The following is a 23,927-nucleotide window of genomic DNA, read 5'->3' on the forward strand; positions in this document are numbered from 1 at the left end:
GGTCCGAAATATTACAATTAAACGCCATAAACAGCTCTTTGAAATACCTTTATTTTTCTCTACAAAACAACACAGAACACTCCTTGCAGAGACATGTTCTCATTTACATCTTCAAAATCCCTCTAATTTCTACAGTGAGATTTTATTTACACCCCAACCTACAGTCAATTCATACTTTCCTCTTTCCTTATGCAGAAATGCAATTTGTGTTTATGTGTGCATGTGTCTGCGTGCACCGGTTCATATCAGTTCTCATTGCTTGAACTGCTGGGTTAGATCAGCGGGCCACCTCTGAGTTGTGGTGTATGTTGGACAAGGTGAGCTGAGCCTCCTGTGTTGGGTAGGAGCGCCTGGTTCGCAGCCACAGCCTCCCAAACACTCCAGTGAACAGCAGCAGGAACACAAGTAGGCCTCCCAGGACAAAGGTCTCCACCGAGGGCACACCTCCAGAGTCTGCAGGGCAAGAGATCATTCAGACACATGCAGGGACGTATTCAGTAGGGCACCGCTTAGCAAAACATTTTAAAACGGAAAACATAAATGAGCTGGGGTGTGTTGAGCAGGACACAACATTTTGGAACGTTTTTGGAATTGATGGGAAATGATGTAAATATATCACTAGCCACTTTAAACAATGCTACCTTATATAATGTTACTTACCCTACATTATTCATCTCATATGCATACGTATATACTGTACTCTATATCATCGACTGCATCCTTATGTAATACATGTATCACTAGCCACTTTAACTATGCCACTTTGTTTACATACTCATCTCATATGTATATACTGTACTCGATATCATCTAATGTATCTTGCCTATGCTGCTCTGTACCATCACTCATTCATATATCCTTATGTACATATTCTTTATCCCCTTACACTGTGTATAAGACAGTAGTTTTGGAATTGTTAGTTAGATTACTTGTTGGTTATTACTGCATTGTCGGAACTAGAAGCACAAGCATTTCGCTACACTCGCATTAACATCTGCTAACCATGTGTATGTGACAAATAAAATTTGATTTGAGATAGAAATATGTTATGAAGGACAAACAAGCCTCTCTGGCGTGTAGAATAAGAAATCACGTTGACTCTATTATGGCATTTCGATCTGCAACATACACTATCAAAAGTTTTGGGGTCACTTAGAAATGTCCTTGTTTTTTAAAGAAAATCAAAACATTTTTGTCCATTAAAATAACATAAAATTGATCAGAAATACAGTGTAGACATTGTTAATGTTGCAAATGATTATTGTAGCTGTAAACAGCAGATTTTTTAAATGGAAAATCTACATACGAAATCTACAGAGGCCCATTATCAGAAACCATCGACTGTTTTCCAATGGCACGCTGTGTTAGCTAATCCATGTTTATCATTTTAAAAGGCTAATTGATCATTAGAAAACACTTTTTCAATTATGTTAGCACAGCTGAAAACTGTTGTGCTGATTTAAAGAAGCAATAAAACTGGCCTTCTTTAGCCTAGTTGAGTATCTAGAGCATCAGCATTTGTGGGTTCGATTACTGGCTCAAAATGGCCAGAAACAAAGACCTTTCTTCTGAAACTCGTCAGTCTATTCTTGTTCTGACAAATTAACGCTATTCCATGTGAGAAATTGCCAAGAAACTGAACATCCCGTACAATGCTTTGTACGACTCCCTTCACAGAATAGCACAAACTGGCTCTAACCAGAATAGCACAAACTGGCTCTAACCAGAATACCACAAACTGGCTCTAACCAGAATAGAAAGAGGAGTGGGAGGTCCTGGTGCACAACTGAGCAAGGGGACAAGTACATTCGTGTCTAGTTTGAGAAACAGACTCCTCACAAGTCCTCAACTGGCAGTTTCATTAAATAGTACCCGCAAAACACCAGTCTCAACGTCAACAGTGAAGAGGCGACTCTGGGATGCTGGACTTCTAGGCAGAGTTCCTCTGTGTTCTTTTTCCCATCTTAATCTTTTATTTTTATTGGCCAGTCTGAGATATGGCTTTTTCTTTGCAACTCTGTCTAGAAGGCCAGCATCCTGGAGTCTCCTCTTCACTGTTGATGTTGAGACTGGTGTTTTGCAGGTACTATTTAATGAAGCTGCCAGTTGAGACCCTGTGAGGCATCTGCTTCTCAAACTAGACACTCTAATGTACTTGTCCTCCTAAACTTTTGAACGGTAGGGTACCTCACTGTTTCACTCTAATACAACATTTTTATCTTGACTGTACAGTATGTTGTTTATGGAAAATAAAGAGCCTTTATTGGGAGACTTACTCAGGCTGGGTTGGTCACTCTCAGGCAGACGTCGCCTGATTGGTCCATAAGATACTGTATGGGCCGTAGTGACATCTCTTCTCATCCGCCCATTGTTATCCTCACCAGAACAGTTCTGTTAAATGAAGGGTAGTAATCAACGATAGAAATTAGGGAGACATATTAAGGTACAGCAAGCAAATATATATAGTTTAATTATAATATTATTACCCAGTCTAATTACCATATTTACTTTTTGTATTAACATTTTCCAAGATGAAAGTTCATTGCAATAATAGACATAAAAGAAGTGTGTTTTGTTGTCTATTTTATGACAGCAGTAGGCCCTTGCTATAAACTAGGGTTTAAACGAGCAAGTGAGCATCATCTTTATGAAGAAAGGGGGAGGGATCACTCACAGGCTGACAGACCCCAAGTGTGTTGTGACAGATCTGAACATTACAGTGGAGAAACACATCCTTGTAGGAGCTGCCCACGAACTTGAACATTTGTATCCTGAACATAGCCTCTGGCCCCTGTCCATTCTTCAGCACTGTCAACGGTTCGTTTGACAAAACTGGGCAGCTGAGACAGACAGAGAGAGAGCCAGAGAAAGAGAGAGAGCCAGAGAGAGGGAGTCAGAGAGAGAGGGAGTCAGAGAGAGAGGGTCAGAGAGAGGGAGCCAGAAAAAGAGAGAGAGCCAGAGAAAGACATGGAGTCAGAGAAAGAGAGGGAGTCAGAGAGAGAGGGAGTCAGAGAGAGAGGGAGTCAGAGAGAGAGGGAGTCAGAGAGAGGGAGCCAGAAAAAGAGAGAGAGCCAGAGAAAGACATGGAGTCAGAGAAAGAGAGGGAGTCAGAGAGAGAGGGAGTCAGAGAGAGAGGGAGTCAGAGAGAGGGAGCCAGAGAAAGAGAGAGAGCCAGAGAAAGAGAGAGAGAGAGAGAGAAAGAGAGAGAGAGAGAAAGAGAGAGGGAGTCAGAGAGAGAGGGAGTCAGAGAGAGGGAGCCAGAGAGAGAGGGAGCCAGAGAGAGAGGGAGCCAGAGAGAGAGGGAGCCAGAGAGAGAGGGAGTCAGAGAAAGAGAGAGAGAGAGACAGAGAAAGAGAGACAGAGAAAGCGAGAGAGACAGAGAGAGAGCAGGCAGACAAAGCAGGCAATGGATCGTATCAGAATCAGAGGCAGCATGTGCAACCGTTGAATAAGATATCATACATTTTAGAATGTGTTGGTTAATAAAACTCAGGATTTTAATGGATTTCCCTATAATTCCTAGTAAACTATTACAACATCTGGTACAAAACAAACTGGTGTATAATCTAGTCGCTTGTTTTTATTGAACACATGCCAATGTAGGAGCAGAGCACTTTGCTATTGTGACATACAGTGCCTTGCGAAAGTATTCGGCCCCCTTGAACTTTGCGACCTTTTGCCACATTTCAGGCTTCAAACATAAAGATATAAAACTGTATTTTTTGTGAAGAATCAACAACAAGTGGGACACAATCATGAAGTGGAACGACATTTACTGGATATTTCAAACTTTTTTAACAAATCAAAAACTGAAAAATTGGGCGTGCAAAATTATTCAGCCCCCTTAAGTTAATACTTTGTAGCGCCACCTTTTGCTGCGATTACAGCTGTAAGTCGCTTGGGGTATGTCTCTATCAGTTTTGCACATCGAGAGACTGACATTTTTTCCCATTCCTCCTTGCAAAACAGCTCGAGCTCAGTGAGGTTGGATGGAGAGCATTTGTGAACAGCAGTTTTCAGTTCTTTCCACAGATTCTCGATTGGATTCAGGTCTGGACTTTGACTTGGCCATTCTAACACCTGGATATGTTTATTTTTGAACCATTCCATTGTAGATTTTGTTTTATGTTTTGGATCATTGTCTTGTTGGAAGACAAATCTCCGTCCCAGTCTCAGGTCTTTTGCAGACTCCATCAGGTTTTCTTCCAGAATGGTCCTGTATTTGGCTCCATCCATCTTCCCATCAATTTTAACCATCTTCCCTGTCCCTGCTGAAGAAAAGCAGGCCCAAACCATGATGCTGCCACCACCATGTTTGACAGTGGGGATGGTGTATTCAGGATGATGAGCTGTGTTGCTTTTACGCCAAACATAACGTTTTGCATTGTTGCCAAAAAGTTCAATTTTGGTTTCATCTGACCAGAGCACCTTCTTCCACATGTTTGGTGTGTCTCCCAGGTGGCTTGTGGCAAACTTTAAACAGCACTTTTTATGGATATCTTTAAGAAATGGCTTTCTTCTTGCCACTCTTCCATAAAGGCCAGATTTGTGCAATATACGACTGATTGTTGTCCTATGGACAGAGTCTCTCACCTCAGCTGTAGATCTCTGCAGTTCATCCAGAGTGATCATGGGCCTCTTGGCTGCATCTCTGATCAGTCTTCTCCTTGTATGAGCTGAAAGTTTAGAGGGACGGCCAGGTCTTGGTAGATTTGCAGTGGTCTGAAACTCCTTCCATTTCAATATTATCGCTTGCACAGTGCTCCTTGGGATGTTTAAAGCTTGGGAAATCTTTTTGTATCCAAATCCGGCTTTAAACTTCTTCACAACAGTATCTCGGACCTGCCTGGTGTGTTCCTTGTTCTTCATGATGCTCTCTGCGCTTTTAACAGACCTCTGAGACTATCACAGTGCAGGTGCATTTTTACGGAGACTTGATTACACACAGGTGGATTGTATTTATCATCATTAGTCATTTAGGTCAACATTGGATAATTCAGAGATCCTCACTGAACTTCTGGAGAGAGTTTGCTGCACTGAAAGTAAAGGGGCTGAATAATTTTGCATGCCCAATTTTTCAGTTTTTGATTTGTTAAAAAAGTTTGAAACATCCAATAAATGTCGTTCCACTTCATGATTGTGTCCCACTTGTTGTTGATTCTTCACAAAAAAATACAGTTTTATATCTTTATGTTTGAAGCCTGAAATGTGGCAAAAGGTCGCAAAGTTCAAGGGGGCCGAATACTTTCGCAAGGTACTGTATCTGTCTTTCATAATGGGAATGCAAACACATTAACATTAGTATTCTTGGAATGACAAGACAGATCCTCCAAAGTGTTTTATTCTCAGAAGTGGCGAACAAAAGTCCTTGTGCAAGTCATTGCCTTGCTGTTGCGAACAGTACAACATACCTCCTGGTTGTCAACGACATGCACAGTTCATGAGCTGAAATGCATATGGCTGATGCAGTGTTCACGTCATGTCAAAAACTCGGGAACTCAGATTTAAAATGAACGTAAGATATTTGCATAGAACTTCCTATTGGTTGAGTCTGATACTTCCCAAGTGGGAAACTCTGATATCATCTTTCTACAAGTCGGAAATGTTGGGGTTTCCGACATGACATGAACGCGGCATCAGACAGGGCCTGGTCCACGTGACAGGGGTCTGAAATCTATATGGCCTCAGACAGGGTCATGTGACGGGGGTCTGAAGTTGTCACCCCCAGGTCTCTTGTCTAAGCAATTCAGCAGCTCTTATTTCATATTTCAACAACACCATTCCCAGAGGACTGTGTGCTGGTGTCAAGTGTGGTTGAAAATGTGACACTACAAAAATATGCATTTAGATAGGCCTCCATATTTATGAATTCTATCAAACAGAATGAAATTTAAAGTGAGATGTGGTGAGAGGGGCTTATAATACACAGTGATATAATGTTTAACTTCCCTTTGAACAGACCTGTCCTTGATGAAGGTGTACTGGATGTTGCTGTACGGGTCATTGGTTGGGGTAGCCCAGCATCTCTCCACACGCAGCAAAAGATGAGCCGGTATCTAAGTGAGAGCGAGACAAACCAGGACTGCAGTCAGTGACACACACACACACACACAAAGAGGTGACTCAGTCATTCAATATTTTGACCAGGACAACAGATAGAGAGTAAAACAACAAAAATGCATGCAGAGCAGAATTAGGACAAAACCCGCTAATTATCAAAATCCAGAAAATAACCGTTAAATTCTACAACCACCTAAAAATAAGTATTCCCAAACCTTCCATAACAAAGCCATCACCTACAGAGAGATGAACCTGGAGAAGATTCCCATCAGCAAGCTGGTCCTAGGGCTCTGTTTACAAACACAAACAGACCCCACGGAGCCCTAGAACAGCAACACAATTAGACTCAACCAAATCATGAGAAAACTTAAAGATAATTACTTGACACATTGGAAAGGACTAACCAAAAACAAAGCAAACTGGAATGCTATTTGTCCATAAACAGAGAATACACAGTGGAAAAATACCTGACTACCGTGACTGACCCAAAATTAAGGAAGGATTTTAATATGTACAGACTCAGTGAGCATATCCTTATTGAGAGAGGTTGACGTAGGCAGACCTGGCTCTCAAGAGAAGACAGGCTATGTGTCCACTCCTAGCCAAATGTACGACCATATTAGAGAGACATATTTCCCTCAGATTACACAGACCCACAAAGAATTTGAAAAATAAAATGTACAGGTGTGGCCAAAAGTTTTGAGAATGACAGAAATATAAATTTCCACAAAGTTAGCTGCTTCAGTGTCTTTAGATATTTTTGTCAGATGTTACTATGGAATAGTGAAGTATAATTACAAGCATTTTATAAGTGTCAAAGGCTTTTATTGACAATTACATGAAGTTGATGCAAAGAGTCAATATTTGCAGTGTTGACCCTTCTTTTTCAAGACCTCTGCAATCCGCCCTGGCATGCTGTCCATTAACTTCTGGGTCACATCCTGACTGATGGCAGCCCATTCTTGCATAATCAATGCTTGGAGTTTGTCAGAATTGGTGGGTTTTTGTTTGTCCACCCGCCGCTTGAGGATTGACCACAAGTTCTCAATGGGATTAAGGTCTGGGGAGTTTCCTGGCCATGGACCCAAAATATCAATGTTTGTTCCCCGAGCCACTAAGTTATCACTTTTTCCTTATGGCAAGGTGCTCCATCATGCTGGAAAAGGCATTGTTCATCACCAAACTGTTCCTGGATGGTTGGGAGATGTTGCTACCATTCTTTATTCATTGCTGTGTTCTTAGGCAAAATTGTGAGTGAGCCCACTCCCTTGGCTGAGAAGCAACCCCACACATGAATGGTCTCAGGATGCTTTACTGTTAGCATGACACAGGACTGATGGTAGCGCTCACCTTGTCTTCTCTAAACAAGCTTTTCTCTGGATGCCCCAAACAATCGGAAAGGGGATTCATCCGAGAAAATGACTTTAACCCAGTCCTCAGCAGTCCAATCCCTGTACCTTTTCAGAATATCAGTCTGTCCCTGATGTTTTTCCTGGAGAGAAGTGGCTTCTTTGCTGCCCTTCTTGACACCAGGCCATCCTCCAAAAGTCTGCAGATGCACTCAGACCTGCCTGCTGCCATTCCTGAGAAAGCTCTGTACTGGTGGTGCCCCGATCCCACAGTTGAATCAACTTTAGGAGAGGGTCCTGGCGCTTGCTGGACTTTCTTGGGCGCCCTGAAGCCTTCTTCACAACAATTGAACAGCACTCCTTGAAGTTCTTGATGATCCGATAAATGGTTCATTTAGGTGCAATCTTACTGGCAGCAATGTCCTTGCCTGTGAAGCCCGTTTTGTGCAAAGTAATGATGATGGCACGTGTTTCCTTGCAGGTAACCATGGTTGACAGAGGAAGAACAATGATTCCAAGCACCACCCTTCTTTTGAAGCTTCCAGTCTGTTATTCGAACTCAGTCAACATGACAGAGTGATCTCCAGCCTTGTCCTCGTCAACACTCACACCTATGTTAACGAGAGAATCACTGACATAATGTCAGCTGGTCCTTTTGTGGCAGGGCTGAAATGCAGTAGAAATGTTTTTGGGGAATTCAGTACATTTGCATGGCAAAGAGGGACTTTGCAATTAATTGCAATTAATCTGATCACTCTTCATAACATTCTGGAGTATATGCAAATTGCCATCATACAAACTGAGGCAGCAGACTTTGTGAAAATTTATATTTGTGTCATTCTCAACTTTTGGTCATCAGCAGCAGCAAGATGTGTGAGTTGTTGCTACATGAAAAGGGAAACCAGTGAAGTACAAACACCATTGTAAATACAAACTACACTGAGTATTCAAAAGGATCCAACCTTTTTTTTTCAATTTTCGCCTAAAATGACATACTCAAATCTAACTGCCTGTAGCTCAGGACCTAAAATGACATACTCAAATCTCACTGCCTGTAGCTCAGGACCTGAAGCAAGGATATGCACATTCTTGATACCATTTGAAAGGAAACACTTTGAAGTTTGTGGCAATGTGAAATTAATGTAGGAGAATATAACACATTAGATCCGGTAAAAGATAATACAAATAAAAAAACATCCATATTTTTTTGTACCATCATCTTTGAAATGCAAGAGAAAGGCCAGGCACTAGATGGCAGCAGTGTATGTGCAAAGTTTTAGACTGATCCAATGAACCATTGCATATCTGTTCAAAATGTTCAGTCAAGACTACCCAAATGTGCCTACTACAGTAATTGGTTTGTTAAGAACACCTACTCTTTCCATGACATAGACTGACCAGGCGAATCCAGGTGAAGGCTATGATCCCTCATTGATGTCACTTGTTAAATCCAGTGTAGATGGGTGGATACCAGTTAAATATCATCTACGTAATCCCCAAAAGTAATTATTTATCATGAGAGGGCCATAAACAATAACTAGTAACGCGGCATACTCAAAGAAAGGTTCAAATCTCACCTGGTAAAAAATAATTATACATTGCTGAGGTGTTGTCACTTTTAAGGACACAAGCTCAAGTACACAGTACAAATAAGCTACAAATATGAAAATGTGATGGATTTCTTATTCAACAAAACTGTATGAATAAGTTGGAAATGACTGATATGCTTTCTAAATACAGCACAATCAAATGATAAAATAACAAAGTGTAAGATTTCACCTTCCTTATAAGTGTAAAATACATATTTGTATGCTTAGTGTTAGAGAAAATGTACATATTTTCTTAAGGTCTCTCTTGATCAAAACGTCTGCCCCCGTTTATACACATTGTTAAAACACTGTACATGGCCATAGCATTTGAAATGTCTCTATTATTTTGAACATTTTGTGAGTGTAAGGTTTACTGTTCATTTCTGATAATTTCATCAGTTTATTATCTATTTCACTTCCTTTGGCAATATAAACATGTTTCCCATGCCAATAAATCCCTTTGCATTGAATTGAATTGAATGAGGATAGAGATATTGTGGGGAGAAATAGAGAGCGAGAGAACTAGAGTCCAAGTTGTAGTTAGTATGCAGAGCAGTGATAGAGGCAGGGGGTCAGAGAAGTGATAGAGGCAGGGGGTCAGAGAAGTGATAGAGACAGGGGGTCAGAACAGTGATAGCAGACTGTGATGACAGCAGAGAGGCAGGGGGTCAGAGAAGTGATAGCAGACTGTGATAACAGCAGAGAGGCAGGGGGTCAGAAAAGTGATAACGACAGAGAGGCAGGGGGTCAGAACAGTGATAACAGCCTGTGATAACAACAGAGAGGCAGGGGGTCAGAACAGTGATAGAGGCAGGGGGTCAGAGAAGTGATAGAGGCAGGGGGTCAGAGAGGTGATAACAGCCTGTGATAACAACAGAGAGGCAGGGGGTCAGAGCAGTGATAGAGGCAGGAGGTCAGAGCAGTGATAGAGGCAGGGGGTCAGAGAAGTGATAACAGCCTGTGATAACAACAGAGAGGCAGGGGGTCAGAGCAGTGATAGAGGCAGGAGGTCAGAGCAGTGATAGAGGCAGGTGGTCAGAGCAGTGATAGAGGCAGGGGGTCAGAGAAGTGATAACAGGCTGTAATAACAACGGAGAGGCAGGGGGTCAGAGAAGTGATAATAGCCTGTAATAACAACAGAGAGGCAGGGGGTCAGAACAGTGATAACCACCTGTAATAACAACAGAGAGGCAGGGGGTCAGAGAAGTGATAGAGGCAGGAGGTCAGAGCAGTGATAGAGGCAGGTGGTCAGAGCAGTGATAGAGGCAGGGGGTCAGAGAAGTGATAGAGGCAGGGGGTCAGAGAAGTGATAACAGCCTGTAATAACAACAGAGAGGCAGGGGGTCAGAGAAGTGATAGCAGACTATGATAACAGCAGAGAGGCAGGGGGTCAGAGCAGTGTTAACAGCCTGTAATAACAACAGAGAGGCAGGGGGTCAGAGAAGTGATAACAGTCTGTAATAACAACAGAGAGGCAGGGGGTCAGAACAGTGATAACCGTCTGTAATAACAACAGAGAGGCAGGGGGTCAGAACAGTGATAACCGCCTGTAATAACAACAGAGAGGCAGGGGGTCAGAGAAGTGATAACAACAGAGAGGCAGGGGGTCAGAGAAGTGATAACAGCCTGTAATAACAACAGAGAGGCAGGGGGTCAGAACAGTGATAACAACAGAGAGGCAGGGGGTCAGAGAAGTGATAACAGCCTGTAATAACAACAGAGAGGCAGGGGGTCAGAACAGTGATAACAACAGAGAGGCAGGGGGTCAGAGAAGTGATAACATCCTGTGATAACAACAGAGAGGCAGGGGGTCAGAACAGTGATAGAGGCAGGGGATCAGAGCAGTGATAACAGCCTGTGATAACAACAGAGAGGCAGGGGGTCAGAACAGTGATAACAAAAGAGAGGCAGGGGGTCAGAACAGTGATAACAGCCTGTGATAATAACAGAGAGGCAGGGGGTCAGAACAGTGATAACAACAGAGAGTAGAGAGGATCAAGAGGAGCAGCACTCACATTACTGTTTAGTCTGTCACAGACTGAGTAGTTGATTAGCTGCCCACAAGGTCCAGTGTCAATATAATTTTCATTTTACATTTGAGTAATTTAGTAGACGCTCTTATCCAGAGTGACTTACAGGAGCAATTAGGGTTAAGTTCCTTGCTCAAAGGCACAACAACAGATTTTCACCTAGGCTGCTCGGGGATTAGAACCAGCGACCATTCGGTTAGTAGCCCAAAGTCTCGTAACCACTAAGCTAGGCTACCTGCCGGCGACGCCCTACCTGACAAGTACTGCATGTGTATGGTCAGGGCCAAAGACTGGGGTTATATCCCAAATGGTACCCTATTCCCTATGTAGTAGCCGATGTGCCCTGGTCAAAAGTCATGCACTATATAGGGAATAGGATGCCATTTGGAACGCATGCTCTGTCTATGGTCAGGGCCAAAGACTGGTCATTCAGCTCAACATTCACGAAAGGTGCTTATCTTTATCCAGCAAGAAGCACAAACGGCTCAGACACAGTAAGCTTCTACAGATTATTGGGTCTGTTATGAATCATTCAAATTCGGTACCACATTTGTTGGTACTTCCAGTAACTAGCAGATATTTAGTTAGGCTAGTTATCTTTACATGATCAGCTCTGATTTCATATTTCAACAACACCATGCCTAAGAAGACCGTCTGATGGTGCAGAGTGTGGTTGCAATATACAACAGATAACAGATACAGTACATGACACTGAATCAAACAGAAACATAATCACATGGTGATCTTTACCATCAACACTTTGACGTAGATGTTGTCGTCCAGGGTCAGGGAGGGCACAGTGGTCCACTTGTCCTCAAAGTCTTCGTCTTTATAAAGCAGCATGGACACAGAGAAGTTCCCATCTTCTGTGTTCAGAGTGATGGTCCTGGAGAGAATAGTATAGATGTATAGGTGCAGTGCTCAAGTTACAGTTAGAGGGAGAATCCTAATTCCCACTAAAGTCACATTTTTGACACAAATGACTAAAGTGAAAAATTTGACTTAAGTGGACTGTTAGAATCGTCCAACAGAGATCTTAAAGGTGGTTGGATCGATGTTCTCTACCAACTGTAAGCACCATATAGAACATAAACGTCCTCTTTTAGATAAGATGCTTTGGACAATTGAGACTGTGTGAACAATCGTAAATTATGTGTTAGTGAACTTGTAATGTAAATCTATTACTAAATGTGATTTTTTTCTATCAACCGTAGCTAGATATCTTACTTGACATCCACTCTGATCACGTTTTCCCCATTGGGCTGCTGGACCATGTAGTTTATCGGGTAACGGCAGACGAACGTGATGTTGATGTAGTTCCTTGTGACGACATCCAAATCGTTGTTGCGTATGGTGTTTATGAACATAATATGTGTATCATCAGATGCCTAGAAGGACGTCAGAAAAACAACAGTGTCAAGGAAACATGAAGATTATGAGGGCAGACCTATAAGTCTATCTGTCAGACAAACGTGATGTACTGGCTGGCTTGGTACATTATTCCACAGCTAAATGAGTCACTTAGGAAGTGACTGGAGATTGATGACCATGACGCACGCAACACAAATAAAATACAATTTGAATACAACAGGTGTAGACTTTACCATCAATGCTTGCTTATAAGACCTTCTCAAAGACGCACATATGAACTTTTTACTGCAGTGGGCTAAATCAGGGTCACACAGAGTGTTTCTTGGTAGTTTTTAACAAATCTACTTTGAAACAAGAGTATTCACCTCACACACATGGTTATGGGCTTTAAAAAAGAAGGCACCTGTACCATGTCAGATATAGAGTTGAAATATATAAATTTTTTAGTTTGCATCCCAATATTACACTTTATATACATCACACAAGACTGAAATATAGCAAAACCTGTTTGACATAGAAACACCAGATTTTCTGAGGTTTTTCTTCAAATAATGTTTACTATTTATGAAATTATGAAAAATATACATTCCACCCATGAGTCCACGAGGTCATTTGACTACAGGAAAGGGCTACAAATAGTCATAAAATACAACACACAAGAATGGAGCTACATACAGGGAGCACTAGTACCAGATCAATGTGGAGCTATATACAGGGAGCACTAGTACCAGATCAATGTGGAGCTATATACAGGGAGCACTAGTACCAGATCAATGTGGAGCTATATACAGGGAGCACTAGTACCAGATCAATGTGGAGCTATATACAGGGAGCACTAGTACCAGATCAATGTGGAGCTATATACAGGGAGCACTAGTACCAGATCAATGTGGAGCTATATACAGGGAGCACTAGTACCAGATCAATGTGGAGCTACATACAGGGAGCACTAGTACCAGATCAATGTGGAGCTACATACAGGGAGCACTAGTACCAGATCAATGTGGAGCTATATACAGGGAGCACTAGTACCAGATCAATGTGGAGCTACATACAGGGAGCACTAGTACCAGATCAATGTGGAGCTATATACAGGGAGCACTAGTACCAGATCAATGTGGTGCTATATACAGGGAGTACCAGTACCAGATCAATGTGGTGCTATATACAGGGAGCACTAGTACCAGATCAATGTGGTGCTATATACAGGGAGTACCAGTACCAGATCAATGTGGAGCTATATACAGGGAGCACTAGTACCAGATCAATGTGGAGCTATATACAGCGAGTACCAGTACCAGATCAATGTGGTGCTATATACAGGGAGCACTAGTACCAGATCAATGTGGAGCTATATACAGGGAGTACTAGTACCAGATCAATGTGGAGCTATATACAGGGAGCACTAGTACCAGATCAATGTGGTGCTATATACAGGGAGCACTAGTACCAGATCAATGTGGAGCTATATACAGGGAGTACTAGTACCAGATCAATGTGGAGCTATATACAGGGAGCACTAGTACCAGATCAATGTGGTGCTATATACAGGGAGCACTAGTACCAGATCAATGTGGAGCTATATACAGCGAGTACCAGTAGCAGATCAATGTGGTGCTATATACAGGGAGTACCAGTACCAGATCAATGTGGTGCTATATACAGGGAGTACCAGTACCAGATCAATGTGGTGCTATATACAGCGAGTACCAGTACCAGATCAATGTGGTGCTATATACAGGGAGTACCAGTACCAGATCAATGTGGCGCTATATACAGCGAGTACCAGTACCAGATCAATGTGGTGCTATATACAGGGAGTACCAGTACCAGATCAATGTGGTGCTATATACAGCGAGTACCAGTACCAGATCAATGTGGCGCTATATACAGGGAGTACCAGTACCAGATCAATGTGGAGCTATATACAGGGAGCACTAGTACCAGATCAATGTGGTGCTATATACAGGGAGTACCAGTACCAGATCAATGTGGTGCTATATACAGGGAGTACCAGTACCAGATCAATGTGGAGCTATATACAGGGAGCACTAGTAACAGATCAATGTGGTGCTATATACAGGGAGCACTAGTACCAGATCAATGTGGTGCTATATACAGGGAGTACCAGTACCAGATCAATGTGGAGCTATATACAGGGAGCACTAGTACCAGATCAATGTGGTGCTATATACAGGGAGTACCAGTACCAGATCAATGTGGCGCTATATACAGGGAGTACCAGTACCAGATCAATGTGGCGCTATATACAGGGAGCACCAGTACCAGATCAATTCGGTGCTATATACAGGGAGTACCAGTACCAGATCAATGTGGAGCTATATACAGGGAGCACTAGTACCAGATCAATGTGGTGCTATATACAGGGAGTACCAGTACCAGATCAATGTGGCGCTATATACAGCGAGTACCAGTACCAGATCAATGTGGCGCTATATACAGGGAGTACCAGTACCAGATCAATTCGGTGCTATATACAGGGAGTACCAGTACCAGATCAATGTGGAGCTATATACAGGGAGTACCAGTACCAGATCAATGTGGAGCTATATACAGGGAGTATCAGTACCAGATCAATGTGGAGCTACATACAGGGAGTACCAGTACCAGATCAATGTGGAGCTATATACAGAGAGTATCAGTACCAGATCAATGTGGAGCTATATACAGGGAGTACCAGATCAATGTGGTGCTATATACAGCGAGTACCAGTACCAGATCAATGTGGCGCTATATACAGGGAGTACCAGTACCAGATCAATGTGGAGCTATATACAGGGAGCACTAGTACCAGATCAATGTGGTGCTATATACAGGGAGTACCAGTACCAGATCAATGTGGTGCTATATACAGGGAGTACCAGTACCAGATCAATGTGGAGCTATATACAGGGAGCACTAGTAACAGATCAATGTGGTGCTATATACAGGGAGCACTAGTACCAGATCAATGTGGTGCTATATACAGGGAGTACCAGTACCAGATCAATGTGGAGCTATATACAGGGAGCACTAGTACCAGATCAATGTGGTGCTATATACAGGGAGTACCAGTACCAGATCAATGTGGCGCTATATACAGGGAGTACCAGTACCAGATCAATGTGGCGCTATATACAGGGAGCACCAGTACCAGATCAATTCGGTGCTATATACAGGGAGTGCCAGTACCAGATCAATGTGGAGCTATATACAGGGAGCACTAGTACCAGATCAATGTGGTGCTATATACAGGGAGTACCAGTACCAGATCAATGTGGCGCTATATACAGCGAGTACCAGTACCAGATCAATGTGGCGCTATATACAGGGAGTACCAGTACCAGATCAATTCGGTGCTATATACAGGGAGTACCAGTACCAGATCAATGTGGAGCTATATACAGGGAGTACCAGTACCAGATCAATGTGGAGCTATATACAGGGAGTATCAGTACCAGATCAATGTGGAGCTACATACAGGGAGTACCAGTACCAGATCAATGTGGAGCTATATACAGAGAGTATCAGTACCAGATCAATGTGGAGCTATATACAGGGAGTACCAGATCAATGTGGAGTTATATACAGGGAGTACCAGTACCACATCAATGTGGAGCTATATACAGGGAGCACTAGTACCAGATCAATGTGGAGCTATATACATTGAGTACCAGATCAATGTGGAGCTATATACAGAGAGTACCAGTGCCACATCAATGTGGAGCTATATACAGAGAGTACCAGTACCAGATCAATGTGGAGCTATATACATTGAGTACCAGATCAATGTGGGGGGGGTGGGGGGGGGGGTGCAACTCTTCAGTAAGAAAGTGTCCCTAATGCTTGGTACACTCAGTGTATAGTCTAGTGAGTGTGCGTACGGTCAGTGCAAGATAGAGTCAGTGCAGATTGTTTGGGTACCATTAATTGACTATCTAACAGTCTGGTTATTTAGCAGTCTTATGGCTTGGGGGTAGAAGCTGTCATGGAGCCTGTTGATCCAAGAGCCGATGCTCCGGTACCATTTTCCAGACGGTAGCAGAGTTTTTAGGGCCTTCCTCTGACACCGCCTGATATAGAGGTCCTGGATGGCAGGAAGCCCGGCCCATGTGATGTACTGTACCTGTCTGTACCTCTCTGGTCCTGTCTGTACCTCTCCCCTCCTGTCTGTACCTCTCTGGTCTGTCTGTACCTCTCCCCTCCTGTCTGTACCTCTCCCCTCCTGTCTGTACCTCTCTAGTCCTGTCTGTACCTCTCCGGTCCTGTCTGTACATCTTTGGTCCTGTCTGTACCTCTCTGGTCCTGTCTGTACCTCTCCCCTCCTGTCTGTACCTCTCTGGTCCTGTCTGTACCTCTCCGGTCCTGTCTGTACCTCTCTGGTCCTGTCTGTACCTCTCTGGTCCTGTCTGTACCTCTCCCGTCCTGTCTGTACCTCTCCGGTCCTGTCTGTACCTCTCCGGTCCTGTCTATACCTCCCCGGTCCTGTCAGTACCTCTCCCGTCCTGTCTGTACCTCTCCCGTCCTGTCTGTACCTCTCCCGTCCTGTCTGTATCTCTCCCGTCCTGTCTGTATCTCTCCCATCCTGTCTGTACCTCTCCCGTCCTGTCTGTACCTCTCCCCTCCTGTCTGTACCTCTCCCCTCCTGTCTGTACCTCTCCCGTCCTGTCTGTACCTCTCCCGTCCTGGCTGTACCTCTCCGGTCCTGTCGGTACCTCTCTTGTCCTGTCGGTACCTCTCCCCTCCTGTCTGTACCTCTCCCCTCCTGTCTGTACCTCTCCCCTCCTGTCTGTACCTCTCTCCTCCTGTCTCTACCTCTCCCCTCCCGTCTGTACCTCTCCCCTCCTGTCTGTACCTCTCCGGTCCTGTCTGTACCTCTCCGGTCCTGTCTGTACCTCTCCGGTCCTGACTGTACCTCTCCGGTCCTGACTGTACCTCTCCGGTCCTGTCAGTGGGGTTTAAGAGGTTCAAGAGGGTCTGTTCCTACCTTACAAGGTGAAACGAAGGAGTGTTTCTTAACTATGGCATTCCCTTCTTTTCCCAAACAGCTTCTAATCCCAAATGCAAAGCAGGCTTACTACTTTCACTACGGCTGGAGCCTTGTAAAACTACGGCGTGGGTAGAGAGAGGGAGAGACCCCCCCTACTAAACTGTGTTGACATTCCGCTCGCTTTACAAGAAATGCCTCTGTGCATTCTAAGCAAGCATCACATTGACACTCATGGTCTTAAGTACAGATTTAGTGCACACCAAAGTTAAAAGAGCTGTGGTACTGCTGCCACTGTATGAGACCGGGCTGGGAGCGATTATAAGTGTTGGGAATACAAAGTGGGCCAATGGAAAAGGAAATCTCCAAGGGTGATTTTAACCTTGGAATTGTATAGAGTACTTGCGACATATTGTTAAATGCACAAAAGAGGAAAAATGGGCAGCCTACATACTGAAGATGCTCATTTTCATCCCCAGAATCTTTTAATGTGTCTATTTTGAAAGGATGGAACTAATAACATAGTTAAGAATTCAATGGATTCTACAAGAACCAATTTCACTCCCTAAAAACACACCCCTATGGAAAAATCCTTGGGTAGCTTTTCAGAATTCACCAATAAATTGGCCCACATGGAAAACTAAATGGAATGATCAGATGTAAATGTAATGATCAGATGTAAATGTAATGATCAGATGTAAATGTCATGATCAGATGTAAATGTCATGATCAGATGTAAATGTCATGATCAGATGTAAATGGTATGATCAGATGTAAATGTAATGATCAGATGTAAATGGAATGATCAGATGTAAATGGTATGATCAGATGTAAATGGAATGATCAGATGTAAATGGAATGATCAGATGTAAATGGTATGATCAGATGTAAATGTCATGATCAGATGTAAATGTCATGATCAGATGTAAATGTCATGATCAGATGTAAATGGTATGATCAGATGTAAATGGAATGATCAGATGTAAATGGTATGATCAGATGTAAATGTCATGATCAGATGTTAATGTCATGATCAGATGTAAATGGTATGATCAGATGTAAATGGTATGATCAGATGTAAATGGTATGATCAGATGTAAATGGTATGATCAGATGTAAATGGTATGATCAGATGTAAATGGAATGATCAGATGTAAATGGAATGATCAGATCCTCCATCGTTAAGACATTGGATGAATCAAATGCGGTATTATTGAAAAAAATGAAATAAACTAAATAGAACAATTTGAAGAGGTGTGCCATGCAATTAAAGCACTAGAAATAACCAATGGATGAAAAGTGAAAACAGTGTGTTATTATGAGAACAAACAACATAGCTGTCGATTCTGTGGGAACAGGTCTGAGCAAAGAGGATGTCATTAATGTTTGTTGAAATTTATTTGTCTTTTTTTCTTTATGTTGAAGGTTGAAGGCGTTAAATCCCAGCCAACGTCATGTCTAGTTTAGTGGATCCGTGTCTGTGAATTGTTAAATTGTCTATTGTCCTTGTCTATTGTCCTTGTCTATTGTCCTTGTCTATTGTCCTTGTCTATTGTCCTTGTCTATTGTCTAAAAACCTAAATCAAATCTTACACAAAAAAAAAATAGATTTATTGTCTGGCTATTCAGCAGGTCTGAAAACACACTCCTCATTTCTGTGTCAACCCTGATCATTTAGAGCTTTAAGCTCCCGCCCCTCCTTGCTGCTTTGAATAAAGTCTAGTAGCTCTTGGGAGGAACAACACTCCCCATTTTCATATAGGCTACTTATCTCTCTCTTACTCTCTCTCTTACTCTCTCTCTTACTCTCTCTCCCTCTCTCTCTGTGTCTCTCTCTCTCTCTCTGTGTCTCTCTCTCTCTCTCTCTGTGTCTCTCTCTCTCTCTCTCTGTGTCTCTCTCTCTCTCTCTCTCTCTCTGTGTCTCTCCCTCTCTCGTTCTACAGATTACAAGATTATTACAGTGCAGGAAGCTGATATCTGAGGTCTACACTCACCGGCCTGTTTATTAGGTACACCAGCCCATTTACAAAAATGGTCTGCTCTTTACAGACAGTGAGTCAGGCGACTTGTTATATAAAGCAGCCAGAAAGGCATGGAGTCATTAAGCTATTGTTCAACTGAACATTAGAGAGGGCAAAACGAGTGACCTAAACGACTTGGAGCGTGATATGATCGTTGGGGACAGGCGTGCAGGATCCAGTATCTCAGAAACGGTCGGCCTTCTGGGCTTTTCACGCACGACAGTGTCTATGGTTTACAGAAGATGGTGAAACAAACACAAAACATCCAGTCAGCAGCAGCTCGTTGACGAGAGGTCGAAGGAAAATGGCAATAATTATGCAAGCTAACAGGCTGGCCACAAACAGACAAATAATGGTGTAGTACAACAGTGGTGTGCAGAACGGCATCTCGGAACGCACAACTCGTCGGTCCTTATAAAGGAAGGGCTATTGTAGCAGACGGCCAGACCGGGTTTCCCTCAAACAGCTGAAACAGGAAGACGCCGCTCCAGTGGACAAGCCATCTCCAACACTGGGCTATAGAGGACTGGAAAAATATAGCCTGGTCCGACGAATCCCAGTTCCTGTTACGTCATGCTGATGGCAGAGTCAGGATTTGGCATAAGCAGCATGAGACCATGGACTCATCCTGCCTGGTGACAACAGAACAGGCTGGTGGCAGTGGTGTACTGGTGCGGGGAATGTTTCCTGGAACACATTAGGTCCCTTGATACCAATTGAGCAACGGTTGAACACCACAGCATATCTGAACATTGTTGCTATCTGAACATTGTTGCTAACCGAACCCAATAGAGCACCTTTGGGATGAGATGGAACGGGCTGTTTGCAGCATGAATGTACCTCAGTCCAATCTGCAGCAACTGCATGATGCCATCGCGTCAGCATGGACCATCATCCCTGTGTAATATTTCCGAAACCTTGTAGAATCCATGCCTTGAAAAATTCAGGCTGTTCTGGAGACAAAGGGGGATCTGATCCGGTACTAGATGGGTGTACCTAATCAACTGGCCAGTGAGTGTATATGTAACTTATAAAGGAAAACAAGAGGTGTTATTAATGCTAGTCAGTTTGAGCATTGCATCTATCCAAACTCCTATTTAGCTCACACAAACTAGTGCTGGGAGGATCTACAATACTACACCAGACAGGAGGCCAGAGCTCAGTAAAACAGAAGTGCATCGTAAAATTAGGTAATTTACTGTGATGGGGATTTTATGTGATTGGTGAAAGGAATCCCAACTGTAGTTTATCTCTTTGTTCCTGGTACTAATGTCTTTCTACTTTATCTGGGTAGCTCTGAATGACAAAGGTTACTACTTTGTTTACTTTACGGATTGAAATCCTTCATAGTTGGCGTACACAAGTAAATGTAAATCTTCCAAAGCAATCGTTACAGAATTGCAATGCCCCTGGAATGAAAGGACATGTCCAAAGGGAAAAACACAGTCTTACCATGATCGTCCCACAGTCAGAGAGATTAGTCTTGATGCTGAAGACATAGTCATCTCCAACCTCAACACCACGGCATTCCGGGTCATTTAGGTGCAAATCCCAGACCTAAGAGAGGGGATTACTAGAGAGTTGCAGTAGACCCACGTGACAGCCTAATATTAAAAAGGTGATTTGGTTTTGGGTGCTGAGATTACTAGAGCAAGATGTTGCACAATATGACACAGCACATCACAGCACACAGGCAGTAATCTATAATACCACATTTAACAGTAGATTAATGGTAAGTAAATGGTATTATAAAGAAATATTAATTCTAGGTGAAACAGAACTGACATAAACGGGTGGCTCTTTGTTGAGGAAGAAGGCACTGGGAATGACCACCTTCATCAGGTCATTGGTGCAGAGGACAGTTTCATTCAGCTCGAGGCGAGAGGAAGGAGTCAGAGGTACTACAAATACATCCTGTCCCCCTGACCCTGACATGAAAATCAGATAACATGGAATCACAGAACAAGAAATTAGATCAAATTAAATCACATCACATTAAATCACAGAACATGAAATCACATGTGAAATATCATAATTTAAAATGAGATGGCATTTTAATCTGTTTAATGGAGTTTTAAATGTATTACATTGTACATGAATATGTGCACCTATACCGTTATTATAAGAATGTTCTGTGCCACACAGTATGTGACAATATCAGTATTGTTACAGCAAGGTTAAATCTATAGATTCCATTCTCCTACATGTTCCATCACAAACTCCAAACAGTTTCCCCTGTGACAACATGCTGCTTCTGGTATGCTTCTGTAATACATGTGATCTCTAGATTTTAACAGGTTCTTATTGTTGAAAAAGATCCATCAAACATTAAGCCCACATCAACAAACAGTTACAAAAACAGATGTTCACCTTGACATTTGTTCACGAATAGGGTTGCAAAATTCCTGAAAATGTCCCCAAAATTAATTTGTTTATCAAAAAGCTTGGTTGAAGAGAATTCCAGCTTGGAGGATTCTCTCAGCGTATTCCCTGCTTATTCCAGAAATCCTGCAACCAGATTTTCTGGGGGAAAAAACGGGATTATAGCAACCCTGAAGTAGTTGGATCCCAGTGGTGTTGAAATGAACTGAACTCACCCTCTTCCTCAGGGTCCAGATACACAGCAGAGTTGACTGTCCTCACAGCGAGCAGGAACCAGCCTAACACCAAACTGGCAGGTGTCATCTTCAAAGTTTCTCTCTCTCTCGCTCTTTGGCTTATCTACTGTCAGACACTCGCAACCTTAGACTCCTGTCTTCTTGGCACTTTCTCACAGATTTTTTAATCTTTTGAGCTATTCACCACAGTGTAGCTGTCAGGTTCAGATGTAAGTCCGCCCTCTCAGTGCAGCCCTCCAAACACAGCTCTAATGAACAAGGACTGGGACCCAGCCTCCCTCCTTTCTTCCCTCTCTTCAGACCTTAAAGGCCCAGTGCAGTCAAAAACAAGATTTCCCTGTATTTTATATATATTTCCACACTTTGCGATTGGAATAACGCTGTGACATTTAGAAAATTATGATAATGCACATTTAGTGTAAGAGCTGTTTGAAAAGTCTGCCTGAAATTTCAGCCAATTTTGGTGGGATGGAGTTTTGGCCTTCCATGTTGACATCACCACGTGGTAATATTTAATAGACCAATAAGAAAGAGTTCCAAACCTCTCTGCCAATATCAGATCAAATAAACAATCACTGTAGGATACTTAATTATTACCCAGACATTATCTGATATTGAGATTAAAAACAGCTGCAATGGACCTTTTTAAAAACCCAGCCTGAATGATGTCCCCACCAACAACGAGGTTACACATATGAATAGGGGGAAACCGAGGTTGTAGGTAGTAGTCCGAGGTAACACACATAAGTCTGCATCGCAAATGGCACCCTCTTCCCAATATAGTGCACTACTATTTGTCAAAAGTAGCACACTACTACGTAGGAAAAATTGTGCCACTTGGGCTGCACCCATACAACTAGGCCATTGCCGGAGATGCACTCTTAGTAAACATCTTACAACTACGTAACTACGTCGTCTTACTACACACATCAACAAGCAGACTCATTAACATGTGAACAGGGGCAATAGTACATGGGTGGTACTGCTCTTTTGTCTACCATCTTTTGTACATACATTTTAAAGGCCATTGTGAAATCTTTACTGGTGCGGGAACCCCAGTCAATGGCTACGTCCCAAAGGGCACCTTATTCCCTACATAGTGCACTACTTTCGACCAGGGCACACATAGGGCTCCAGTAATACGTAATCCACTATATAGGGAATAAGGTGCCATTTGGGATACACAAAGTGAGATGAAAAGAAGGCCTGCCAACGAGTCAAGGGCAGTTCACTGACACTGCCAACGCTCTAACTGTGTGTGTGTGTGTGTGTGTGTGTGTGTGTGTGTGTGTGTGTGTGTGTGTGTGTGTGTGTGTGTGTGTGTGTGTGTGTGTGTGTGTGTGTGTGTGTGTACGTGCGAGGCTGTAACAGACAATGAGCACTGGAAAGCAAGCTAGAACATGAGGAACATTTTAAGACAATTGTACCATTTTTTTTTTTGGGAATTTAACTTTTTTTGCAAATAAGACTAGCTGAACAGTTAGACTGTGATTGTCTGTCATTATACCACCAGACAACCAGCTTCATTGGATCCTCTCAACGGATGAGATTCCCCCAAAACTCACAAAATCCACTTAATGTGTGATGTAAAGGACAATAGCTTCCTTCCTGCAAACTTTTACAACACCCTCAACGAGGCCATTAACAACTGAGTTTGACACGAATGTCATGTAATAATACAAAAGTAGCAGGTTCAAAACAGATTAACAAACATCTCTCCTATGACAGCCTATTCTTTAAAAAGGGATGGAATACCTCAACCAATCAACACAGTGATTACATCCTCTGGAATGATTTCCCTCATCAGAATATCAACATTTGAGGAAGGATGTCATGTTATCTCATATCTGGATAGGTCATGATGTCATGTTATCTCATATCTGGATAGGTCACGATGTCATG

The 23,927-nt window shown here is 42.8% G+C and overlaps 1 protein-coding gene across 1 annotated transcript; it reads right to left on the reverse strand.

The window, feature by feature from the left end:
- Positions 1-33: 33 nt before the first annotated feature.
- LOC109903233 (pancreatic secretory granule membrane major glycoprotein GP2-like) lies at positions 34-22,318 on the reverse strand. The gene is made up of 9 exons (XM_020499881.2): positions 22,005-22,318; positions 21,193-21,335; positions 20,860-20,964; positions 12,256-12,416; positions 11,779-11,914; positions 5,962-6,056; positions 2,675-2,840; positions 2,277-2,391; positions 34-453 (listed from the first exon to the last, which is right to left on the reverse strand). Exons 1-9 carry the CDS (start codon positions 22,090-22,092, stop codon positions 278-280), a joined length of 1,185 nt encoding a protein of 394 aa, XP_020355470.1. The 5' UTR covers positions 22,093-22,318; the 3' UTR covers positions 34-277.
- Positions 22,319-23,927: the final 1,609 nt, after the last annotated feature.

The sequence above is a fragment of the Oncorhynchus kisutch genome, linkage group LG14 (assembly GCF_002021735.2).
Source record: "Oncorhynchus kisutch isolate 150728-3 linkage group LG14, Okis_V2, whole genome shotgun sequence".
Lineage (NCBI taxonomy): Eukaryota > Metazoa > Chordata > Actinopteri > Salmoniformes > Salmonidae > Oncorhynchus > Oncorhynchus kisutch.

What these genes read in the sequence shown, in the direction of transcription:
- LOC109903233 (XM_020499881.2), bottom strand. Translation starts at nt 22,092, where the DNA reads ATGACACCTGCCAGTTTGGTGTTAGGCTGGTTCCTGCTCGCTGTGAGG. An exon ending in CTGACTGTGGGACGATCATG is followed by an intron (nt 12,417 to 20,859) that starts GTAAGACTGTGT and finishes ACGTCCTTCTAG; the next exon opens with GCATCTGATGATACACATAT. An exon ending in GAGTGACCAACCCAGCCTGA is followed by an intron (nt 454 to 2,276) that starts GTAAGTCTCCCA and finishes CTTGCCCTGCAG; the next exon opens with ACTCTGGAGGTGTGCCCTCG.